Below are 20,484 nucleotides of genomic sequence, written 5' to 3'. Positions count from 1 at the left end.
AGAAGTTTTTCCAAGAACAACCAATCATGTCAAATGATGCGACTAATAGAATATGGGTAAAAGTTAGTAGGTGGTTCTAACTAATTAGAATGTGTACAAATTGAGTTAGTTGTACGATTACAGTTTTGTAGTGTTTTCTACAGGAACTACTTAAACTTTTTAAAAATACAGAATTGAGATCGAAAAAGTTTTGAAAACTGCAGCTACAAATAATAATAAGAAAATAAATGTTATTGTTTCATAAATATGTAGAGATTAATTGAATGATTCATTATTAGAAATGCATCTTTAAATATACAAATTAACTTAAGATTTACAAACAATGAGATTTAACATATTTTACAACTCAATGTGACACGTCATAAATGCTAGTACGTTTACTACATTTCCAAAAATATCCTTAAATTCTAATAACTCCAGAAAACAGTAAAATCAGTTGCAGCAAAGTGTTCTTGTTTTAAATTTTTTGATTTTATTAAGATTAAGTCTTTCCCAAATATACAATCTCAATTTCATATAATTGAAAACCGAACAAAACTGCCGAAACGGACTGCATTTAAATCATGCCAACTTTTTTTTTTAACTTTCCATAATTTTTGTTAAAGAAAAATACCATTACGTATTCTGGAAACTATACAGTCGAACACACATATACGCGCACCCTTTTGGAAAAAATTTTGGGTATAAGATTTTTCTTACAACCGTGTTGTCCAATAATTCAATTTATTTGTGTACATTTATTCATATATGAATACATGTTTCAAATATTTTATAAAAATAGTTGTGATAAGAATATTTTTGATTGAGGATGTATTATACATACATATGCAATATAAACTTTTTTTTAATAATTTTTTTAAGAATCAATGACAAAACTGCCAAAAATCCTATAAAGCATTATTAAAAAAGGGATAGTATGAAGCGTTAGAAAAAATACATGTGAGCAAATATGATATGCTTGTATTTTTGCTTATTTGCGTGTAATTAATCAGGTTCGACTGTATAAATATAAATGTATAACAACATAAAGAAACTTCAAATGAAATTTGAAAAAAGGCATAACTTAATAAAAATATGTTATGCGCTACAATGTTTAAATAACATGAAAATTACATGAAACAAAAACAAAATATTAAAACCAAAAAAGGCAAAATTTATTAATTTATTTACAAAAGGAAAGGAAAATGAAATAAATTATCTAATAATATTAAATTACATAGACTTATTGAAAATACCCAATTACTAAACATCAAATTAGCTTTGAAAAATATACACATTATACAATATTGACATACACTCATTTTATAATAATAAAAGTAGTACTAACTTAACATTAACTTACATTGGCGGTTTACTAAAAAAGTAACTATGTATGTATTTTAGGAATAGTGTGTCAAGAAAAAATAGTACTATTGTCAGTGTGTTAGAGACCACTATCAGAAATACATTAGTACCATGTTGAGTTGACAATTTTATTTTTCTTAGCTGCAAACTTTATTAGGCAAACAAAAAAATATTATTACTTTTAAAAATATTTTTTTTTTTTATATTTTGCACTAACGCCGCGACCTGTCCGTCCTCCTATATACCTACTATACACAAAGGAATAGGAAGAAGCATTAGCTAAAAAAATTTAAACAATTTTCCAATACAAATACTAAACGGAAATTATCTGCGGTACATCTGCAAAATAAGAAATACGTTGATTCACCACTGTTGTTTTTTTTTTTGTAGAATTTGCAAATTAATTTATTAATTAATGAAAATTTAATTATTTATATTAATGTTAATGAATTTATATTAATGAAAATATAATCCTTTTAGAATAAAATTAATTCCAAGAAAATTAATTTTTATATAATGTTATTTGATAGGCATATTCCCACTCACATTTGTTTTTCCAAAAAAAAAAATGCATCAATTTTGACATACATATATAATAACTTGTTACTCTTTATTCTAAGAATCTTAGTCACCATCTCAGTTCTATATTTATGTATTATTTTGAACTGCCAATGTAATTCTGAGTGTTTAAAAAAAACACCCTTATTTTACGGAATATTCCAAAACTTTTGACACTGTGATCCAATTTTGTTATACGTACATTAATGCCATCTATCAGGCCATCAAGCTCAGAGAGTAAATCAAAAATAAATTCAAAATTTACAGGAAGTTTAAATGGAACGTGTGTCGGAATTTATTTGTGTGAAGGAAATTATTGATCAATATTTTTGGTAATACTACATTTTTACTACATTTTTTTTGAAATTTAAAATTTAAATTTCAAAAAAATCGCTTGGTAAATTCCATCTGAAAAATGCATTTAAAAAAAAGAAAAATTGCAATTTTTAGCGCAAACAACCTTTCTTGTCTTCCAGATGGAAAGGTACTGAATTACAGAGGAAAATTTTTGAATATGAAATAGAAATTAAAAAGAAATTTAAAAAAAAATAATTATTATAATCTAGGTGGTTTTTAATATCATACTAAATAAAATGAGAATTATAAAGAATACTTAAAAATTTCACAAAAAATAAAAAAAAAAATATTTCAATCAACATACTTCAAAAACATAAAACATTAAAAATTGTTTTTGTATTTTTTTCCAATTCGAAATTTCGGAAAATAATTTAAACTTGGAGGCCTGATAGATATATATGGCACTACATACATATATACAAGGTTATTCAGAAAGATTTAAATAACCCAGTCATTAATAAAATGTTAAGATTCAAAATAGAAATCTAACAATTTAACTACTTACATACATTGTGAAAACTAATTTAGTAAAAATATAAAAATAAAAACTTTAAATATTTAACAAAGAGATGAAATAAAAAAAAACTTAATAAAATAAATAAAAATTTTAGTATTTTAAATATAAAAACTTTATTTTAATAAAAAAAAATTTTAATTCTATTCTAACTTTCTACACTATACTATATGATAGTTAAGAATAACTTACTATAAAAAATTATTTTACTATATCACTATATTCAATGAAAAACTTTATTTTATTACAATATGATATTATTAAAAAAAACAAAAAAACTATTTTTCGCCATTATTTCAAATTTTAATAAAAATATATTCATATAACAATATATTTCGCTAGAAAAAAAATATGAAAAGTTTCAGATATATATAAAATTAAATATAATTATTCTTTGACCAAAAGGAATAGTCACTTAAGTTGACCTTAATGAAAAATTAGAACTCTAAGCTGCAGTAATATTTCCAATATTTAAAATTGCATCCATATACAAATATTCCAAAAGTTATTAAAAATTTTTTAATAATCGCTAAAGTTTGAAATCAATTAATGAGGAGCATAAGGATGGAATAATGACTAGTGTATAAATTTATCGCAAAATATTTGAAACTTTATTAGCCATTATTTCTTCTGGCCAAACATTTTCATTCCTCAAATTTACAATATACTTAGGTATAATAACACTATTCATATATACGCATATATATCTATATTTATAAAACTTTTATAAAATCAATTTATTTAAAACTGCAATATAAAATTTTTATTAATTTTGTAATATCTACTTATAATTAAAATTTAAAATTATTTATACATAGCTATGTTATTCCTATATTAGAAAATTTTTAAAGAAAAATAAATACATACTGTGATTTGTTATATACATATATATATATGTAAAGCTATACGTACATATAAATAAAGTTAATATATAACTTTTGTCCTAAAATTAATTATTTAATCAATATAATGCTTACATATACATTATATATTACTATATACAGTAAGTTATTTTATGTATTTAATCATAATCAAAAGTTCTATAAAAAATTGTTTTATATGCAATTCAGTAGTCCCAAATATAACAATATAAAAATTCTATGTATGTATATGCACATGCAATTGAAATTTACATTCTATCAAGCTTAAATTAAAAATTGAATATGTATGTAATTAATTTTAATTTGTTATACACATAATATAATTTGAATTATTAAACTATGACATTTAATAATTAATAATATTTAAATTTAAATTAATATAAAAATTTTCTTGTTGTATCTATTCTTTGTTTTAAAATACATGCATATACATACATAAGTACAAGTTTTCGTTTTCACTCATTTTTATGCTAAACTAATTAGCGAACATAGGAAGTTCTTGATATAACATTGTAAAAAAATTAACGAAATTTAAAAATTTTTTTACATGCAAATTGCTTCTGTAGGAATGCAAAATTTTTCTCTGACAGAAAGATCTTTTGCACTAATCATACAATAATCAAAAATCAAAGCACTAATTATAAAATACAATAACGCTTGCAGCAACAACATATAATAAAAAACTTATACATTTTCATTTAAAATTTAAGTAAAAATTCACAAAATACTATGATTTAATAATTTATAATATGAAAACTATTATAAATTAAAATATATACTCTGAATTAGAATCTAAGATCAATTATTGATCGACCGATTTCAATAAATATGAATATTTTGTCTCTTTTCGTCCATGTTTTTAATTTAGGATGACGGTTATTACCGTCATCCTTTTCCTTATAATGTGCTATTAGCCACAATCGTAACACAAACAAAATACAAATATAAATATTGTGATTTTATCTAAAGGAAAATAGTAACTAAAGAAAAATTTCAGTATCATAAGGTTTCATTTTTACTATTCTGTTTATATGAAATTTTTAAATGTATTTTATATACATACATACATACATACTATTTATACTAAAAATACAATACAAAAATAATAAGTGAAACAAAATTACTTTAAAACTTTAAAAAAAAAAAATGTTTATATTATAATTCTCTCTCGAAAGAGATATACCTATACTCATATGTATATGTATAACTTCAAATATTTCTATATAATATTATAATATGTACATAATGAAGAGTTCTTGAAAAATGCACAATTGCTAAATACGAATTCCTCACACCAAAACTGTTTACAAAATGAAAATTTGTATACTCAAAGACATAAATTTTTTAAAATACAATTATGCATTTAGTTTCGCAAAAAATACTAAAATCTACCTATAACACTAATAAACTTATTCAAAACACTTAACTGTCTCTTTTTAAATTTATAAAATTAAACATGAGTTGGCTACACCCGTATTGATCTATCCAATGCCAAGTGGAACAAGTCAGTAATATTAGTTTCTCAAACTCAACATTTCTGGAAACTTTGTCATATTTGGTCAAAAATTTAGCTAAATTTTTGGCAGAGATTACTTTTTTTTTTCTTGCCCCTTTGATTCCATTCCAATTTGTTTTTGTATAAATTTTAAATCCAACATTTTTTTCAATTTTTATCTTCTTTTAAATCATTTAACGATCATAAGTATAACATCTCGAGATATATAATGCATATTTTTGAATAGGAAAATAAAAGTTGTCATACAGATGTTATACTTAACTTGCAGTTTGTTAGAAAAGTAAATAAAATACTTTTTCATTTATTAAAAAAGTGTTTTGGAAATGCTCTACTATTTAGACAGTGTGTTTGTTAAATAAGAATTTATTGGCAGAAATGATCGGAAATTTAATCTTATTTTCATTGCTGCCGTCTTTCAACAGTGTTTGAGTTCTAATACACTACTCTCGATTTTTTATTTAAATTGCTGCCGTCTTATCTTATTTCTAACTGAGAACTGCCAATCTGTTCTAAAGATCTGAATTTCCAAAAATACTTTACTTTCCTTTGAATAGGTCGACCTGTAAATTCACCTAAAAAAGTGTACACATATTAAGTAAAAGTAACACTCTTCTTAAAATATAATGTAGATAAACTAAATTTAGTTGATCCTTATAAAATACATTTATACATATAACTACGTATATGAACATATACATAATACAATATTTGAAATTTAAAACATTTGATAAAGGTACATACATATAAAAATTATTAAAATTTTACTAAAATTAAAACCTTAAAACGTGATACTTTTTGTAACAATTATTGTAACAATAATTGAATTTAACGAAAAATTTTAAAAATAATTGTATGTATAAGAATAAAAATACTTAAACAATTAGAACTAATTAAAATAATAAAAAAGAAAACAAATTACTAAAATTAAATTCATTTTTAATACTAAAAAATTAAAAAGTAAATCAAAAAATAAAAAAAAATATTTCTATTATGTAAAATTAAATATTGTTAAGCAAACTAATAAAATAATTATAAAACAAAATGCAAACATAAAAATATGCACACATGTTATGTTAACACATTATAAATACATAATATATTCAATATATTGACATATATTATCATTAATATTATGAAATTATATCCGAAACTCCTAATTAAACCAGTGATTTATTGCACAAAACAATTGGAGTATTGAAAAAACAGTAATTTCTAATTTGATTTCTCACGCCTCTGCAACTTATTTTTGAAAATTTCGAAACTAATTAAGATGACTGCATCTTTACCATTCAAAAATTTACCAGATTTCATGTAGTGGTAAACTTCAAACTCTACATATCTTAACTCTACAAACCCTAACTTTACAACTGTACATCTTAGTAGAAATAGGTGCCTCATTTTTATTAAAGCTATAATCCATTCACCTTTTTTCATTTATGTACTTATATACTAAACTACTAAATTAGGCTACATAATATTATAGAATTATGTAGCTTAATTAATTTGTACATACATATGAAATGGATTGATCTAATTTTAATTGGGTATGTTTAATTTAAGGGTATTCAAATATAACCCGAATTATGTACACCTATATGGCATTTCATTCTATTAGAAGAATATTTGATCTTTCAAAAATTGAAGAACTAATCTGCCAGTTCCTTAGAGCTTAATTATTTTGTAAGGCCGAGAATATAAAATTGGGTACCTGCTAATTCCTAATAAATAATAAAAAATAATAGTATTAATTCTAAATCTATTAAATAATAAGAAATAATAGTTCTAATAAATAAGAAAAAATAGATATTTTCATAATAAGCACCTCATTTATCCAAAAAGTTTACTGCTCGTCGTACTAAAAGAAACGTAAAATCGGCCTGTAGTGTCCAGTTGCTGAGTCCAGAAATACGCCCAAAGTTGATCAATCCATATTTTCAAATTAAACTCAGATATAAATTTGCATCCCCGCAGATACATGATACATACAGATTCAATTTCTGAGCAGAAAGACAAACATGTCAGTAAAAGTTTATTTACATACATTCCCTTAATATGGAAATACGCCTTTCCATCGAAAACTCGGCATCTAAAATTTGATTCTATCATATAAACTCCTTTATAGTTGATAAAGTGGCCGGTATAAAAATGTACTGTTAACGTCCTATAAAAAAAAGTACAGAATGAAGCCTATTATGAAAAAGTTTTAATATTGCTCTAAAATTATCTTTAAGCTTACTCTATCATTTTATTCTTTAATAATACTCCAATATTTATATAAAAAACACTTGATAGTAGAGCTAAATTTTTTCAGAATGTAACTAAAAAAAGTAATGTATTAAAAATAGTTCTTTAAAATTTATATTGGAAGGTTTATAATAATTTGAATAACAAACAAATAAATTGTTACAATAAAAAAACATGTTTCGTATTTTATTTTAGTAGATATTCAGATATTTTTGAAATATAATCAGATATCATTTACAATCGTTCAACTTACCGTGCAAAAAAACTGTTAAAATAATTTTTTGACTTTTAAAAAATAAAAATTGACGAATTTGTTAAAAACAATTTTTGACATCTGGTGAGCAGCACACAAACTATATATTGCTGACATTGAACTGAGCTTTTACAGCTGTCATAGCTCCAAATTAACTTTATTTACAAACATTATTTACATTTACCACAAGTGAACTTTCATATTCTAAATTCAGCCATATAATATCTCCCCGATGACGTTTGATTCTTAAAATATGGTGATTGTCATCAATCATTTAACAGATCTTGTATATTATCAGCCTATGACATTACTTGAATTGTCAAGAAACAGATAATGTGACCAGTAAGCAGTCACATTTGTCACATTAGTTCATAGATATCGTTTACCAGTCAACCGAAATTGTATAATTTAGTTTGAAATGATCAAAATTACAATAACAACAAAACAAATAAAGTTACAAAAAATTTGACCAAATCAAATTCGATTTATATACACTAATTCGAATAGTTTCTTTTATTTAAAAATCGTACATTCTATTTCGTTCTATTTTGTTTGGTTTGTAAAGGCTGCCATAACTGTTTTTTAAATCTTTGGATTACTCTTCAAAAACTACATTTTCTTTTCATTTTTGTCTTTATTTGTGTTTGAAATTTAATTTTGGGTTAGTTTTAAAAATATAAAATAATACCGGTAACAAGTACATTTGAATCAAAAAAAAAGCTTTCTTTGCATTAGCAGGTTCTTTGGATTTTTCTAAATCTCAGTCTGTTTGGTTTTTGTCGCAGTTGTTGAAGTTTTATTTGAAGCGGGCAACATTTGATTTGACAAGCTGTCTTGCAGAAACTCTCTTGAAAACCAACGTAAATTTAAATTCTATCGACAAATTAACATGGTTTTTTCAATTTATGCCTTAAACAAAATAAGGCAGCACTTAAATCGAAACGCACACAATGAAACTGCAACCGCAAACTCGAACGTTAAAATTAGTTTATTTTCAATTTTTGCGGTATTTCTGTCTGTAATATTTTTATTGAATTTGACAGTTTCTCTTATTATATTTTTTTTTGTATTTTATTGTAACATGCTGCAGGTTTATTTCGGTTTATTAAGCGTTGAAGCTAATATTTTTGCGGTAATCAAATTTCTGTGTGAAGTTATCAATATTGTAGATATAGGATTCGTTCCCCTTGTCAAAAGAGCTTTTATAGAAGAAAAATGAAGGCATGTTAGCTATTGTCACAAAAATCGTTGAAGTGAACTATTTCTTAAATATTTGACATGGTGTATGAGATTTGTGCTTTTTGATCAATATTATATCATGTTAGGAATAATTTTACACCAAACAAGCGTTTTAGGTTAATGTTCTTTCAAAATTTACAGATTAAATTTACTAATTGAACCATTAAATTTTTATTGAATATTGCAGATAATATTTTTATCTTTTATATTTAGTTATTTTCAAGCACAAAATAAATTTACAATAAAAAAATCCAAAAACATATCATCACCACGCTATGAATTTAAAATAATGCAGAAACGATATTAGACATGAATTTTAATCAACGAGAAATTTGTTCATCTATTATATTTTTTTCTCTCGCTTTCCAAAAAAACTTAGAAGGTGAAAATTTCAAGTTAAAATTTAATTAAGGATTTTTCTAATATTTTAAGAAAATTATAAAACAATTGATTTTTTTTTTTTCGAAATTAAATTACTTCTTTTATAATTACAATATTCGTTTGCTTTAATTTCTTTTTAATCATAATTTAAGAAACTCTTACAGTTTTGTTTGACACGTTCTATGACACTTTGAAGTTATTTAGAAATTCAATTTCGAACTCATATATCTGACTCTTTCGATTCTCGTTTTTCGAAATGACAATTTTTCGAAAATCAAAAAAATTTTTAAGTTCTGAAAAGTAAAGGAGAGCAAAGTCTACTCTACAGCTATTTTAAAAAGTTGTGAGGTAAGTCATTGTCGTTGCCGCCATCTTCGTTGAATAATATAAGGTTGCTGCACGTTTTTTTTTTTTTTTTGCAAAGAATTTTTTAACATTTTAAGTTTTATTTTAATTTAGTTTGTATTTAAGAAACTTTAAATTGTGAATTAGTAATTGAACTAGTTGTGTTTGTGTATTGAGAAAATCTATTGTGATAAAACTGAAGTAAAAGTAGGAAAAAATAAATATTTCGGTAGAATAAGATTGACGTGTAATTTTAAAAAGCAAAATTGTAAAATTGTTACTTGTATTTTTACTTTTTCTTTTTTTTTTGATATTTCAATTTTTTTTCGTAGAATATTAAAAACAAGTAAAAAAGTAAGTAAAATGTAATACTTTTTTTTTTATTATTAAATATTAAAGTAGAAAGAAAGTTATAAAGAACAATTAATTTAAAACGCACAATAATCCCTAATACTTTTTAAATGCGTATATAATTACAAAAAAAAAAATTCTAATTTGTTTCTAGATCATTGACCTTGTAAATTGCAAATTTTTGTTTTCCTTCTTAATTAAACGTGGCAATGAAATTAGAAATATTTATTTAAACGTATGCATTTTTAATAAATTTATTTTCCTTTTCAAAAGAAAAAATTACATTTGCACATATAGGTGAATAATAAAAAAAAAAAAAAGAAAATGGTGAACATAACCACATGCCCAAGAATTTGTGAGGTTATGTTTAGTTTGCACTTTAAAGGAATTTGTTTTTGGAATTACTTATCCTATTTATTTTATTTAATTCTCAATCATAAATATTAAAAATCCCCAATGTAAAAATTAATTTCAATATTGAACTTTCCAATACAAGATCAATAATAGATAATTTCAATCATGTAACTTTAAAAAAAAAAAAGCAAAAAAAATTTGTTTTCACTTTACAGAGAAATCCAAAAATAGATGAATGTGTCATCAATTCAATTTGTATAGAAAGTTGGCAATGTTTTTAGGTCAAACCTTATAAGTAGCTTTCAAGTTTACTCAATTTTAAATAAATTTCAATAATTGAATATGAAATTTATGTTAAAAAGAATTAATTAATCTAAGACTGCAGTCTTAATATTATATCAGTGTATTAATAATACCGAAACGTTATGTGAATTTTGAGAAACTGATAAAATCGATGAAGATATTACTAACTACTTGTTTTTGTTGAATGTCGTATATTATGTAGGTCCTACCTATACTTCAAATATAATTCAATATCACATCAATGACTTAATCAAAAGCAATAAAATTTGACGTAGATATGATTTAATCGCCATTTTCCACCATTCTATTGAACTACATACATTTTTTTATGAATGAATTTTAGATTACCTACTTATCACCTAATTACATACCTATATAATTTTTGATTTTTAAAGAAAATTTTACTTATAATATATAGATATGTAAGCTATAATAGTTTGAAATTATAATTTAATTTTATTCACACTAAAATAAAACAATATTTTTAGAGTCACAATTCTCAATAAAACAATATTTTTAGAAAGGGAAATCTTGGCGCATTTTTATTTCTATTTCTTCTAAATTTCAACAAAACTGTATGGTGTTTTTTTTTATTACAAACTGTTTAATTTTATCTACTCACCCATTTTGCTGGAAATGATTTGTCCAGGCTGTTTTTAAATATAATCAAACTTAATTTATTTAATTTGTGCTTGGATACAATAGTTACTTACCTTATTTTTTTTTTATTTTCTTTTTAAATTTCGATCATAATTTTGCTACGTTAAATTTATTTTTTAAAGATCACTTATTTATCCATTTAATTTTGTTAAAAAATTTTATTTATTTGTATTAAATTTCAGCAATTTATTGTATGAGTCAAAAAATCGAAAGGCCAGTGCTATCAGGTCAACGCATCAAGACCAGAAAAAGAGGTATGTAAAACATAAAATCGTTCTACTTTGTTTTTGGAACATTAATTTATTTTACCAACAATTCCAATAGATTTTAGGAAATAATATTAATAACCCGATACTTAAAACTTATTTAAAATCTATCATAAAAAATACGTATCTATCTACATCCATTATATTGATATAAAAAAACTTGTATTATTGCTCCATAAAATATGTACGTTTTAAAACTATGTAGGCCTACCAAACTTACCCATTTATCTAGTTACTTTACTATAATTAAACAAAAACTAAAGATATAGGCTCTTTAATACTTAGTTTAACAATATGGGTTCTTTTTTAAATATTGCTATCTTAAATTTATTTTTAAGAATGCTTTGTTAAGTTTTTTTCTCCGCTTTTATATTTGCACCTTATTAGAGCCATTTTATTTTAAACTGCATGAGGTAAAATGGTGTCGTCTGTGTGCGATATTAAACGTAAAATCAAATTTATTATATTTTATCGAACAAAAAATATAAAAAATTAAAATGATTTTCCAACATTTTAAAATATTGCAAGTATGTATTAATAAAAATAAGTAGATAATAAAAAAAAATTTTCAAGAAGCTGCAAAAAGAAGTCCAAAATTAAGGTTCAGTTTTAGGTAAAAATTTGTGAAAATGCAAAACATGAAAGTTTATACAAAAATATTATTGAAAACGTACCAAGCTTAATAAAAATAACACTTTTTTTTCAACTGAAACTTATAATTTAATAAATTAGATGATGAAAGATTTACAGGCTCTAGAAGAATTGCTTAATTTTTGAAAATATGTTAGAAATTAGAATTTCAATTTAAAAAAATTAAAAAACTCACATACATCACAAAATTGCAAATAAAACACAAACTTCACTTATCCAGTCACTATTATTTTTGATTAAGCATACCTACTTACATGTAGTCGGTAATATAGAAGAGTGACGAAATTAACATTGTGTATATTTTGAAATGGGTTTTTCTCGAAACACAAAAAAACCAGTTTAATGACTTTTCCATAATACCAACGATGTTAATACTTTCCTTTCAATGACTACAATAAAAAAGTTACTAAAATGTAGTTAAAATTTACTTAAGCCAATTTGTGCGTGTTTTTATTCTTTGTGTCATATTTGAGGTAATATAGTTGATCAATAATCAAATATTCAAAGATATAATATCCAGAAATTCCTTAAAACAAAATATAAATAATTTTTTCAATTTCTTTAACAAATAAAAATTTATTAAATGTTTACAATTAGATTTTTTTTTTACAAATTTTCCTTTTCCATTCTGCCACACATTATATGCTTATCAATACATTATAGATGTGCTAAGGAGAAGGTAGATTAAATTATAAGTAATCTTGGATGGAAGCCAATTATTTAATTTTAAAATGAATTCTTGGTGCCGAAGAAAAGATACATCAAATCTTACTTTTCACAATGTTATTTTACAATATACAAAAAAACGTTAATATTATGTATTTTAGTACCTACCTACACAATATCAAATAATGTATTTGAAAGTTCAAAGTGAATATGACATACATATTTGGCATATTCTTATATGACATGACTCGGCATCTTAACATTACGTCGTTTTTTCGAAAAAACATCATGATCTCGAGACTAGTTCAAAATAAAATATTATAAAACACAAGAAATTTGAATTATTTGTTTAATTTAGACTGAGTAGCTATGCACATATTTATACATATATTTCTAGGGTTCGTCATCACATTTGCCTTTTTGTCATTTCGAATTAAACATCGTTGAAATTTTTTTTATATTATATTTGCTTTACTAAAACATTAACTAGTGAAAATTTAGTGACAATGGTTTAAAAAGTTATCATTTTAAAATGTTGCTACCAAATATTACCTAGTATTAAAATTTTAACATATTTTTCTATATTAAATAAGATATACACTTTTTCCAATTGTAATTAATATCTATCAGAGTTGAATAAGTTCACTTGTTTAGTTTTAAATGTTTTTAAACGTGCACTTTAGTTGTATGAAAATAACAAACATGAACATTTAAATATGAAGACATTAATCTAATTTTGTCAGAAAAAGTTTTGTTACTTCAGGGATTTTCTTTTTAAAGCTACTGAAAAATTAAATTTTTTGTTGTTGCATTAGAAGACGCTTAAAATTTTAAGTAATATTGCATTCATTACTTTTTTTTGTCAAAAATGTAGATATGTTCTCATAGAATACCCTAGATTTGTAATTTAGTTTTAGAATCACCAAATGGAAAATAATTTCTAATAATTAAAAATACAATTAAAATTTTTACTGTTTTAGAATTCGCACCTTATTAGAGCCATTTTATTTTAAATTGCATGAGGAATGGTGTCGTCTGTGTGCGATATTAAACGAAATTTCAGAAATATTTCTTTTACTCACAAAAATGTGAAAGAATAAAATGAAATTAGAACATTTAGGTATATTGAAAAATTAAGTCTTCATTTTAATAATTTACAAAAATTTTTTAAAAATTTCTTTTACCTTCCATGTGGAAAAAAATATGCAAGTTAATGTACGTATATATATTTTGATTTTTTTTAAACAATTTTTTTTCTAAAAATACGTTTGTTCTATAGATATAAATATTCCATATTTTGAATTACAAAAAAAAAAATACTTTGTGTTCATCTGTGTTCTAAATATTTCTAGAACTAAGAAAAAATACAGAACATTTTTCTCTTTTCAATAAAAAAAATATCAAGGTTAAGAATATAAAAAAAAAAAATCATAAAAAATTTGTTTTGATAAAATTACCTTTATTATTGTTACGTGTTTTTGATAGTAAACAAGAAACAAAATAAAAAGTATAGAAATATTTTTTGTTTTCAAAATAAATAATTTTGTAAATAATATTTTTTTTTAATATAGATGAAAAAGAGAAATACGACCCCACGGGATTCCGTGACGCGGTTATTGCTGGTCTCGAAAAAACTGAAGGTGACTTGGAAGCTATCTCAAGATTTTTAGACACTGCTGGAAATAAATTAGATTATCGCCGTTACGGTGAAGTTCTATTTGACATATTAATAGCTGGTGGTCTTCTCGGTATGTGAAACTTTCTTAACAAGTTTGTTATAAATAAGCAAAAATCTAATAATTTTTATAACTTTAATTACAGTTCCAGGAGGTTCTATATCTCAAGATGGCGAGAAACCAAAAACAAATAATTGTATTTTTGAAGCATCCGAGGACATGGAGGCCATGCATGCCCACGAACAAGTAAGATATTAATTGAAACATTGTATAAAATAAAATTTCTCCTATAGGAATAACATCATTTAAGAATTTGTTGCAAAAATAATGTGCACTCACTAGAGCCATTTTAATTTGAATGTTTCAAAGAATGGTGTTCATTGTGTGCTATAGTAAAATGTATTTTACTAAAATAATATTTTCCATACCTTCTAATGGAAAAAGTAGTGAAATATAAACAATAATAAAACTATTTCTAATTGTAAAACAATAATTCTGATATTTAAAAAGAAATATCTAAATTCTAAATTTTCAAATGTCTTAAATTAGCTAATTTAAATTAGAAATAATTCCATTTTTTAACTTCAAATTAAATATAATTATCAATTATTTTATAAATGCATAAAATTATGTATTAGATATCACGATTAGGTTCATTTTCCGTTAATTAAAAAATTAATTTAGCTTTCAAGCTAAGTATTTAAAGCTTTATAAAGCAAATTCTTTCTCTATAAATAATGGAAGGTTGAAAAGCCCTGTTGTGACTGATTTTCAGTTTCTTGAATTAACGTATTGTATTTTTTCCTGCCGTATACTCCCGATATAATTTAATTTTTAATTTTTTTTGTATACAAAACAAGCATTTTCTTTTAATTTGTCCTTTGTCAATAGTTACATTTTCTCACGATTCCATACATAAATTCTCTCTGAGTTAAAATATATTTTTTGATGGCATTCTTCAGCATTAAAAACGTCCGTAAACGACATGATTTTACAAAAATTTAAAATTTCGGTACCGTTATTGATATATAACGCAGAACATAACACCTCCAACATTGATCCTTGTTGCCTTTTCTCACAACAATATATAATTTTCCGCTTTGTTCTTTCTAAATCCTAAAATATATTATTGACATTAATGCACTTCTACAATTGCAAGTTAACAACTTTTTACAACACTTTTGTTATAAGGTATTCATACTAATAGGTCTAAATTACTTTGTGCTTTGGGATTTAAGTTTAGGGACTAATTTCAAACTGCTTTTTTTTCTAGATTGATGATGACACCTTTTATTGTAATGATAATGATTTTGAAGATTTCTAATAATATTTTGGTATTTAAGCACAAATAGTTAATATCTTGCTATTAAGCCACATAGTCAATTTTTAATCTTAGCTTGAAATAATTACTCCTTTCCACAATTAAGTTGTAATACTGTACATATGATATATTTTCGTTAATAGTTTGCATGCTTTCAATAAAATTTTCATTTTCTAAAATGTTAAGATATTTTGATTTATACATTTGATTCTAAGTGAACTTGCTAAGATTTTGAAAAATATTTTTTTTATTATTAAAATTATTAAACAAAATTTATTAATAAAACATTTAAAAAAATTAGGTATTCATCAAGCTTATGCGTAGATATAAGTACTTGGAGAAGATGTTTGAAGAAGAGATGAAAAAGGTGTTGGTATTTATTAAGGGATTCACTCCAAGTGAAAGAGTTAAACTTGCTCGTATGACTGCACTTTGGATAGGTAATTATTAATTATTATGAAAATCTAGTTTTCCAGTACACCACACAAATAAAGTTTTCAATTTTTATTTAAAACTAAAATTGAAAAAATATGTTGTGTTGGAAAATCAAACCATTGTTAAGGCGTACTGACTTTAAAATAAAAGTATTACCAAATTTTAAAGCCATTGAACCTTGAACATTTGATTCAGTAATGGTTGTTGCCATCGAACTAATATCCAAAATTATTAAAAAAGAACATATGCTATAAGATGTTTGGTTTAAAAAAAAGACTAATTGTGATCGTAGCCATTCAAATAAATAGTCATTCTAATTTTGGTGGTAACGCAAATCTTAGAATATATTAAAAGTAAAAAAAAATAATTATAAATCATAATAAAAGCCTTATGTAGTAAACTAAAAGTACTGACATATTAATTTTTAATTAATGAAATTTTTGTTGTTTTAGGAAATAATTCTGTGCCACCAACTGTTTTACTAGTACTGAGTAATGAGCATCTCATTAAGGATGGTATTGCACTCGAATTCTTAGTTGAATTATTTGTGACGTATAAGCAAGAAAAAGGCCTTTCATCATTGGTGCAAACATTGAAAAAAGGCGGATTGGAAAGCAAGTAAGTAGTTTTATTTTGAGAAAAAAAAAACATGTTTTTTACTTCATTTTAAATAAGACACTTAACCTTTTTTTAAAAAATGGCGAAATACCTATATATCTGAGCACAGAATTAGAGCCATTTTTGCTCTGTATATAGTCAAATGGTGTGGAAACTGTGCTATACTAAATGCAATTTAATTTTCGAAAATGTTTTCAATTTTAACAGAATTCATTAAAATATATTTGCGATACAATTACGTAATTCAATCTATTAAGAAATTTTTAAGCATCTATAGGTTCTCTTACAAGAAATTATAATATTTTAAGGGGGTTATTCAGGTGCAAGATCAAAAATATAGCTTCGTTTGACTCTTTATATGTTCAATTTATTTTCATATTTCGAGATAGAAAGCTTTAACAATAAAATCTTTTTTAAGTAATTTTAAATACATATAATTTAATTTGTTTAAATTGAACTGCATCAAGGATTTCGCTAGGTAGTTTTTTTATACCTTAGCGTGTGAGTACTGATGCGATATAAACTTTAATGTCTTGAATGGAAGCCTGTAATCATTTGAAATTATTGATTTCAGGTGCCGAAGAAAAGATATAAAATAAAAATTTAATGAATTTTAAATTTCTCAAAACATATAAGATATAAAAATTCTAAGCATCAAGGATTTCGACAGGTATTTTTATATTTATACTCTGCCGTGTGAATAGTGATGCAATATGAAAAATAATGTCTCGAATGGAAGCCTATGATCACTTACGATTGATTGTGGGTGCCGAATAAAAGATACATTTGTCGAATTTCCTTGGGTTTTGTTCAATTAGATTTGCGATAGAAAGAGCCTCTTGTCAAACACTGCATTTTATGTTTTAATTTTTATACAAATTTAAAAATTTGAAAAATTTTGTAGTCAGTCCACGACTTGTGTTAATGTTTTATAATACAGAGGCTAGACCCTAAAAGATCAAATGGAAGGTCCTAATATTATATAAAATAAATTTGCGATTTAAAAAATAAATAACAGCATCTTTTGGCTCTCACTGAAAGAAATTACTTTCTTTGTTTGGTAAAAAAGATGCAAAATAAAAAATAAATTAGTTGTACGCATCAAAGCCTTTATTAATTATTTTTTAATGTCTTTGTATATAAACTAATACAGATTTCAAAACAAGTTTTTAAGATGAAGATTAAATATTTAATTTTTGTAAAAATGGCGAGTTTATATAAACAAATTTTTCATTTTGTTTTTTCAGATTAATGGAATTTTTCCCACCAAACAAACGAACTGAAGAATATTTCAAACAGGTTTTTCTTGAGAAAGGACTTACTGAAATAGTTAAATTACATAAAGCGCAGGCCAGTCAAGAGGCCAAACGTGAACTACAAACGGTAATTTAATTTTTTTTAATTATAAATATTTAAGTGTTTTAGTTTTTTGAAACTGCGTTTTTGAAAACTTGTTTGTCTTCAATTATGAATGGCATCTAAGTTGTACAGAGCGCTAAATAAACCTAAGCCTTAAATCATCCTAAAATGAAAAAAACATTTTATGATATGAAAATATTGAGTATCTTAGAACAATTAAATAATTAATAAAAGAAATTTTTAAAATATGTGTATTTTTGTTTTTATTTTTGTATTTAGGCTTTGCTTGACGATATACGTGACAACAAATCACACAAAGAAGTCACAGCTAACATTAAGGAATTGGCTCAAAAATCAAACATTCCTGAACATGAAATTATTTGTCTTGTAAGTAAATTGCGTTGATACGAGTATTAAATTCAATTAATTATTTTATGTATTTGGTACGCAGAATGCCCAGTCATTGACTCAATTAGTTTTAGAAAATTTAATTAGTTATTTCAACATTTATTGTTTGATTTAATTTACACATATTGAAATATGAGCAAGTTATTTTGAATATTACATATGTATCTACTAATCAGGAGAAATTCAGGACAAAATCAATGTTAAACGTTGATTTTTTTAATACTTTCTCCTAAAGCAATTTGAAAATTTTAATATTTTTTTCAATTAAATTCGATTTTAGTTGGAGTTCTGTTTAGAATTTTTACATTAAAAAAAATCGTAGATAAATACTAATTTATTATGAAACTGATTTTTTTTTTTTTTCATTAAAATTAAAAAAAAAAATATAATTAAATTAATAGTTAATTTTTTATTTAGATTTGGTCAACGGTAATGTCTTTAGGTGAATGGAATAAAAAAGAGGAACTTGTGACTGATCAAGCTGTTAAACATTTGAAAGGTTACTGCCAATTATTACAGGCTTTTGCAACTACAGATCGATCTGAAACCGCTTTGATATTAAAAGTTCAGGAATTTTGTTATGAAAATATGAACTTTTTGAAAGCTTTTCAAAAAATCATTCTTTTGTTATATAGAAGTAAAAAAATTCTAAAATCTTATAAAAATTATATTTTAAAAATTATAATTTATATTGTAGCTGAAGTTTTATCAGAAGAAACTATTTTAAGATGGTATAAAGAACCACAATCATCAAAAGGCAAAATACATTTCTTAGAACAAATGAAAAAGTTTATTGAATGGTTACAAAATGCTGAAGAAGGTAATTTTTTTAAATTAACTTAAATTAAATTTCTTATAAACATTTCCTCTTCCATTCTGCCACACATTATATGGTTATCAATACATTATAGATGTGCTAAGGAGGAGGTAGATTAAATTATAAGTAATCTTGGATGGAAGCCAATTATTTAATTTTAAAATGAATTTTTGGTGCCGAAGAAAAGATACATCAAATCTTACTTTTCACAATGTTATTTTACAATAATATAAACAAAAGTTTATATTGTCTATTTTAATACACACATATTAACATGAAATATGTTAATAATAAACTTTGCATCTCGGATCTCCATAGTTTACGTCAAAGTGTATTTATGGTAGAATGAAAATTATGATGCGATATGAAAGATAAGATTTTGCTTACCTGATTTTCTTAAATTTATGTAGAATATAAGGTCAATAATATCTTCAACACGTAAAAACTTATTTTAATTTGAAATTTCTATTTTGATTATAAAACATTGTGAAAAATTTCATTTCAAGTCATAATTGCCATTATTACTTCAAAATTTTATTACTTTACATATAATGTATTTTAAATGTTAAAAAATTCGAATTCTATTAATCAAACTATTGCTTATAATCGACGGATTAAGCAGAAGCAAAAGAAATTGTTAAAAAAGTGGATTATTTTTAAAATTTTATTAGAGTTTAAATATAATCAATACAATTAAAAAAACACTTCTTTTTCTAACATCCGATTTTTATTTTTTTATTATAGAGTCTGAATCTGAAGAAGAAGATTAAACCTTTATCAACTTAAAATAAGAGATCACAAATTGAGACGTGCTGCAACCTTTGATTTAAAAAAAAAAATTAAAATCAAGATACATACATAATTATAAAACATAAAACCAATTTTAGAATTTTTTTTTTTTTTTTTTGAAAAATGAACGATAAATACTTGAAGAAAATTATAATTTTTGAAAAACAAAATTTATATA

General features: G+C 23.7%; 1 protein-coding gene across 2 annotated transcripts; it reads left to right on the top strand.

Moving 5' to 3' along the window:
* The first annotated feature begins 9,612 nt into the window (after nt 1–9,612).
* LOC129609860 (protein krasavietz) lies at nt 9,613–20,421 on the top strand. 2 transcript variants are annotated; one of them, XM_055522000.1, is made up of 11 exons: nt 9,613–9,635; nt 11,483–11,554; nt 14,455–14,631; nt 14,705–14,805; nt 16,182–16,320; nt 16,768–16,933; nt 18,181–18,316; nt 18,572–18,679; nt 19,118–19,337; nt 19,398–19,520; nt 20,262–20,421. In XM_055522000.1, the coding sequence occupies exons 2-11, from the start codon at nt 11,494–11,496 to the stop codon at nt 20,285–20,287; spliced, it is 1,257 nt and encodes a 418-aa protein (XP_055377975.1). In that variant the 5' UTR covers nt 9,613–9,635; nt 11,483–11,493; the 3' UTR covers nt 20,288–20,421. The 2 variants fall into 2 exon arrangements, with proteins under 2 accessions (XP_055377975.1, XP_055377974.1); XM_055521999.1 differs by lacking the exon at nt 9,613–9,635 and adding an exon at nt 9,642–9,986.
* The last annotated feature ends 63 nt before the right edge of the window (nt 20,422–20,484 follow it).

Source organism: Condylostylus longicornis, unplaced genomic scaffold (genome assembly GCF_029603195.1).
Source record: "Condylostylus longicornis isolate FDR11 unplaced genomic scaffold, ASM2960319v2 ptg000040l, whole genome shotgun sequence".
Taxonomy (NCBI): domain Eukaryota; kingdom Metazoa; phylum Arthropoda; class Insecta; order Diptera; family Dolichopodidae; genus Condylostylus; species Condylostylus longicornis.
Note: the sequence above shows the minus strand (reverse complement) of the source record. Positions and strands in the feature narration are given on the sequence as shown.